Source organism: Sphaeroforma arctica (genome assembly GCF_001186125.1).
Source record: "Sphaeroforma arctica JP610 unplaced genomic scaffold supercont1.266, whole genome shotgun sequence".
Taxonomy (NCBI): domain Eukaryota; class Ichthyosporea; order Ichthyophonida; genus Sphaeroforma; species Sphaeroforma arctica.
This window is the reverse complement of record NW_014040292.1, coordinates 30,631-37,577: the sequence shown is the minus strand read 5'-3', so window position 1 is coordinate 37,577 and position 6,947 is coordinate 30,631. Positions and strand designations below refer to the sequence as shown.

Below are 6,947 nucleotides of genomic sequence, written 5' to 3'. Positions count from 1 at the left end.
GTAGTGTAGTGTGTAGTGTGTGTGTGTGTGTGTGTGTGTGTGTGTGTGTGTGTGTGTGTGTGTGTGTGTGTGTGTGTGTGTGTGTGTGTGGCAATGTGCGAGTATGCACCTTCATTCAGGTTATATAGTATGATTGACGACAGCATTGACTTCGCAGTTGCACAGTACATGGTGGTGCTTGACATCATACGCAGGATGAATGTGATCAGCACATCATTGGCATTCTGTGGAGTTGGTTTTCTTCGGTTATGAGCGAGAGTGATATCTAGTTACAAATTTAACAAGAGTTCGAAAGAAGTGCTCATCTAGTAGTTAGTTGATACGGCAAACTCTTCGCCGTAAACAAAGACAGTCTATGAAGGCCCAAGTTCTATACGTATATACACGGACAGCGAAATAACGTTAACCTCCGCAAGTTCGTTTTACGCTTACCATGTGTGCATATAGAGAATCCCTACGCAAATAAACTTGAGATCCAATCCCATGTAGAGCACGGCAACAACATACCTGACATCATAGGCTAGCTTTTCCAGCACCACACGCTCAAGGGCGTTCATATCCGTCACGGCCACATCCGGGAGCACATCGCAGAAGTCCGTATTCCACACTGCTTGGTCATCCCAGACCTATGGTTAACGTTAATACGTATTCGCCGGGAGGAAAAGCGTAAGATTGTGATCGCAACCGTGCAAACATATGTGAAAGTAACTTGGCCCGGCCTGTGACGGGTTTATTTGGGCGCATACGCTATACCTTCCATTCAAGCACAAGTTTAAATAGTCAAATATGCTATTCTTCTGCCATCGACCTTTTTTTGCAATTATCTTCGCTGGTGGAGGCGACATTTCTAAGACGTTTTGTACGAATATACATTTGTACTGACCTTTTTCGTCCCCTCAACAACCCTCATTATCTTATTACAACTACCTTTAAGCGTTGCACCTATCCACCCTGGCATATACTTTATTATTTAGAAGCTTTGCATATAGCACCGGACGTACTGTTCGTACATAATCCATTCACGCCACACTACAATACACACACATCGCACCGCGCCAGTTGGGGATGCCTCTAAACAAAGGCACAAGCTACACACACGCATGTATACATATATCATGACACGCAAGCCTTTCCATATGTTTGAGCTGGAGATGTATATATGCACTAACCTTGCTCGCAAGCATACAGGCACCGAGAAGCACACGCTTCCAGTTGGCCGGCTGTAGAGCCACACCGCCCTGATCGGACAGGCGCGAGATGTACACCATAGACACAATGGCCACCTCACTCTTAAGTAACGCAGCACTGAACAACGCTCGCAGGAAGTCGTATGTGTCTGAGGCCGAAGGGATGACCTTCGAGTAGATAGACGGCACCCTCCTGGAGAACACGTGCGTGTATTCAAGGTGATGATGTGAGCTTTCGGATGAGAGGGGTGATGTCGCGATGGGCGTGTGTGCATGTGGAAATGTTTAGGTGTGCCGGTACCTGCACGCCCTATGGAAAGATAGAGACACTTCTGTAAGGATGTGATAGATGATTGTACACAGGTCTGGTGGATACAAGAATTGATGTCCTGAGGGTGTATGTGTGTTTGTGGTGTTGTGCCCACACAGTGTCGGGTGTTGTGTGAGAGTATGTTCTGTGTGTCTTAGGACGCCTGAACTAGTAGTCTCACAATATCACAGTGACAGTGGTGCTGAATTTAACAATCGACAAGAAGACCATGAATACTCTATAAAGCACACCTCTGCCAAGACTACCTATATAAAGTCGTTGGATATGGATACATATACACGCTTTGGATAAGCCCCTTCTCCAGAGGATCAGAACGCACACCTACTCGATAGAAACAACGCACACACACGCACACTTGGATTCTCTACAGTGTGCATCGGATTCTGTGAGATGCAACCCATCCGAGTGTACGACAGTGGGAAGACTTCAGTAGCATTAATGTCCGCATTCTTGAGTTCATTCCACTCTCACACACCTATATGAAGCAAATGCGGCACACACTAAACCATACACACAAACTCTCACACACATACATACCTACATGCATACATACATACATACATACACACATACATACATACATTCATTCATACACATACATACATACACACGTACACATAAACATAAACATACCCATACACCCGTACACACATGCATGCACACGCACACTCACCTCGATGTCAGTGGATGCTTCATCTCATCGAACTCAGAGGGGAACTCGGGCAACGCCACATGGGCGTCAAACCGTTGGGGCCCGAGCGAATCAAACCCTCCACTGCGCACGCGCGAATGCGTTGCTTCACGCGAGTGCTTGTGTGAACTTGGTTTCCCTCTGGCCGTTGACACGTGTTTCGCCGTCGAGCGTTTTGATTGGCTGTCTAAAAATAGCGCATCAGAGCTGTCGTTCATGTTGCTGGCGGGTTGGCGCAGAGCGACGGTGGCTGAGGTGCGGGGTCGGTTGACCTCGCGTTGCAGCCGCAGGAATTGCAGGTGGAAGGCAATGGCCATGCTGTGTGGTTGCAGAGAGAGAAACCGAAGGTCTATGCAGGATACAGGAAAGTGTGGTAGGTTTGGTGTATGGTTGTTCAGATGTGTGTGGGTATGGTTGTTCAGATGTGTGTGGGTATGGTTGTTCAGATGTGTGTGGGTATGGTTGTTCAGATGTGTGTGGGTATGGTTGTTCAGATGTGTGTGGGTATGGTTGTTCAGATGTGTGTGGGTATGGTTGTTCAGATGTGTGTGGGTGCGTGTGTGTTTATGGTTAGGAATGACAGGCAATATAGCGTCTGGTGCGTACATAAAGAGGGTAGCGGATGTGTTGAGAGAAGGGTCTGTTGCCATCCCGTGGCAGCCGTAAGACCTGCATGTAGGTGAGCCGCAATCGCCATACTGTATGTTCGTAGACAACAAATAGAGATGTAGCTAGGAATATAGGAGAGTGTGACGGCCGACACCTCAACAATGGACCAGGAATTATCGTTTGCGTTTAGAAGGTGTAGTGAAATCAGTCGATTGCCTTCGCTGTCTAAATGCGCTTCGTTCGCTTTGACCATATAGACACTGCGTACTCGTGTGTAGTGCGATGTTGAACTAAGAATCCAGGAAGTATGGATAGGCCTGGCAGGACCAACGTAGCCCTTCGAGCCTTTGTTAGTAGACTTTCCCATGCTCTACTTCACTTATATGGTTCTCACTCCTCTCCTACAGCCTATACCATGCTTGCGTCTATCTACTTTCTGCTTACACATCAAAATGCACAAGCAGCTGTAATCACACGCGGCATCCCATACGATATCAGCAAAGCTCTTAGGTGTTTTATAATTTTCAGATCCTAAAGCCCTAAAACCCTAAAAATATAGTACATAGCGATCATGCACATAACCCTGGCACCAAAACCATATGCACATACCATCTGAGAATGTTGTCCAGATCCGGATTGCTCACCGTCTGCTCAACAAATAGCGTCGAGCAGCTGTTAGACCGTGTCATAGTACGCCTACGTGCCTGGGCAGGCCCTGAGTCATCTGTCAGCCGACGACGCGCATGGCTGACCTTGTGCGAATTTTTGGTAGAAGTGCGTTCGCTCTTTCGGCGTTCTCGGTTCTTAGTCGACGGCGCTATCTTGGCGGATGAGAGGCCGGGTTCGGATTGTGCGTAGAACGACTTGGCTTTCTTATCATAGCTGGTAGGCACGCTGTGGGGGCGGGCGTGAGTACATGTGTGCGTGTGTGAATGTGTATACTTGATTTGTAGATGAATATATATATATATATATATGTGTCTATATATCTATCCATCTATCTATCTATCTATCAATATATATATATATATAAATATATATATATATATATGCATATAGAAGTATATATATATGTGAATATTCATATGAGAATATGCTTTTATATGTATTTATACGTGTGTTTATATGCGCATATGTGTATGTGAACTATATTTAATTCCGATTTATAAGCGTATTTAACATTTTCATTTAGCGCCGTGTATGTATAGGTAAGCGTACTACCGATTTCTGAAAGCGTGTCCTGGTTCGTATTCATGCTATACAGTTGACACCCGTATCACTTGCACCGATCTACTACACATCAATCGCCACAGTTGAAAAGACTGGACCTGACGGGCACCCGGCTTGGTAATCGACTAATGCTGGAACTGAACAAGCATGATGTACACGATGATCGCAGTTAGCCCCAACAAGCTCTGCATAATGTTGGCACATCTATGACCATCTGTAGTAGTACAACAGGCTCTAATAGCACTTATGTACGCTACATACTACAACTACACGTATATATACACAACAACCCATCCATCCACAACATAACGTACACATGTATAACCATGCAGTCATGTAAGTACCACCTACCGATCACTGATATGCATGATGCCCGTAGCCAGCCCCAGCGAGCTCTGCGTCTTGCGCAACGGCAGTTCTCTCTCACGACTCGTGCCCGTCTTTTGCTGCGCCGTGATGTGATGGTTGGATATAGGCAGATGCTTTGTCTTGCCATACTTAGGCTTGGTCTGTTTCAGGCTTGGCAGCGTGTCCTGGGACTCCTCCATATACAGTCCGCTGTCCACGCTCGCTTTCTTGCTCATGCTTGTATCTGCGTGTGAGATGAGTGCTTCCAGAGGAGTTACGGCTGTGGTGGTTTGCCCCTTCAGTGGCTGGGTAGTGGTCTTCTGATCGTCACAGCCCGACGCGCCTAGTCAATGAGAGTAAAACGGAAAAAGAAGCGAAATATTCAGCACAAAAAATCTCACGGATTCCCATTTTTGCATCAGTAAACAATATAGAACCCAATAGTAAGAAACCTCTCTTAACCGGCTAAGGTCCAGATTTTCTCCGCTGAGAACATAGACTGAGGTACTCTTCTGTTTCCAAATACTTAGCATAAATGCACAAAGACCAAGCGGTCCTGTATATACATCCGCAGAGAATAAAACTGGATTCATATTTATACAAATAGGGTTGAGTTTAGTGCGTTCATGCATGTAGGTGTGCACATGCATCGACAGATGGTTGATCATACCCTTCACACCTCACCGACTTAAACGTATGACTACAGGGTTGTAGACGCTTACCAATCCATACCGGTATTCACCTGTACACGCAGGGAACCAACACAGATATCGACAGGCTGCACCCACATATTGATGTACGCGGTATTGACGATCTACGGGCAATTTCACAACACATACACAAGACTAACACACCCAACTACACCACACTTCAACCGATTCACACAGATTCACCCACGCCCACATACTCAGAGTTGCGCCCTTCAGCGCAGTTGTGTACACCTCGTCTTCATCCTCCTCCTCTACCACACCACTGCCTATACTCTCCGCTGCAGGCGTAATATTATGCCCCGCCCCAACCCCACCCGAAGGAGTGGGTGCAAGGTTCTCGCGAACCCCATGCACAGCCTGTTTGTTCACATCCAATCCAGCATCTCCGCTATCCCTCTCCGGCGCAGTCCCATTGGACTGGACCGCTCTGAGACTACTGGCCTTGACGGATATGCTTTGTATGGTGTTGGTGCTGCGTGTGACGGCTAGCTTCTGTCTGCTGTTGATGTTTGTATTGTAGTTGCTTCCGTCCCTCTTGCGCTTCTCGTCCCCATCGCCTGTCCGGCGATCGTCCTCCTTCGCCTGGCCGCTGCATTTGTGTAAATATAAGTGCACGTATTAGAGTGAGTATGTATTCTGAGCGTAAACGTGTACATGTAGGTGTACGTGTACGTGTACGTGTTTGTTTGTGTATCCTGCACATGTGTTTGGCTTGTAAAATGTACATGTGTATGTTCGCGTACGTATCTGTGCGCATTTGTCGATGCTTGTGTACGTGTGCGTGTCTTAGTCTGTTCGAGGTTGTATGTGTGGATAATACATGGATCACACATACATACACCTCACTGATTTGTAACAATTCACATACACCTCACTGATTTGTAACAGTTCACATACACTTCACTGCTTTGTAACAAGCGTTCTTGAGAATGCAACAGCAAAGTCCAGCATTGATTGTAAAGAGTGTATGCCAACTTTCTAGATATATAAGCAAAACTATCTAGAAGAGTTTTGTGGCCCAACATACACTCCCTTCCGCTGACATACTACACTGAATGAAGCCTATTTAAACGCCCATATACATACGCGCATACAATACCGCACCTATATACACAAAGAATTACCAGTAGATCAACCTAAATCATCCGACTACACACATACATCTATGGCACCTAATCATGCATATATACACCACACCCCAATAGATACGCGATAACTCCACGCTTAGAAGTACATACACACCTGACAGCGTATCCAGAGTTATCAGTCGAGTGCTTGTTGTTCTTTGAGGTTCCATTGGCCCTCATGTTCGCTTTGTCACCACTTTTCTCTGTGGCATTGACTGAGTTCTTCTCTCTCTTGCTCATGCTGCGCGCAAGGACCTTGCCGAGTTTCTTCACCTGTGTGTGTGGGTGCAGTGATACACATATCAGGCACATGGAGGTATGAAAGTGTGTGTGAACAAACGCATGGCTGCTTTTATGCATAGAGGAGGATTAACAATTGTTGGCATAATTGTAGGTGGGGTTGTATCCTTCGGAGTCGTGTTGATGATATTCATCGTTTTTGGTTGACCTTGTTTAGTATGACATTTAGTACTAGACCAGCACACATATAGTCGTCCCTCGATGTTAAACATACACGCGATCATAACTGCGTATTAAAATATACAAGATGCTCTGCACACTTCAAAATCTTATGCATATGGTATCCAATGCACCAAATAAATATAAATATATATAACATTTATATATATAATATATATATATATATATATATATATATATATATTATATATTAATATATATATATATAATAGTATATATATATATATATAGTAT

The 6,947-nt window shown here is 45.3% G+C and overlaps 1 protein-coding gene across 1 annotated transcript in view; it reads right to left on the bottom strand.

Annotated features, from left to right (window-relative positions):
- SARC_04613 (hypothetical protein) overlaps positions 1–6,490 on the bottom strand; it is a 9,934-nt gene extending 3,444 nt beyond the window's left edge. The window contains exons 1-7 of the mRNA XM_014301542.1: positions 6,349–6,490; positions 5,304–5,695; positions 4,400–4,739; positions 3,428–3,712; positions 2,192–2,527; positions 1,170–1,380; positions 508–626 (exon numbers count right to left, since the gene is read on the bottom strand). Coding sequence (XP_014157017.1) covers positions 508–626; positions 1,170–1,380; positions 2,192–2,527; positions 3,428–3,712; positions 4,400–4,739; positions 5,304–5,695; positions 6,349–6,473 — 1,808 coding nt within the window. The 5' untranslated portion in view covers positions 6,474–6,490. The remainder of the gene's footprint in view (positions 1–507; positions 627–1,169; positions 1,381–2,191; positions 2,528–3,427; positions 3,713–4,399; positions 4,740–5,303; positions 5,696–6,348) is intronic.
- Positions 6,491–6,947: the final 457 nt, after the last annotated feature.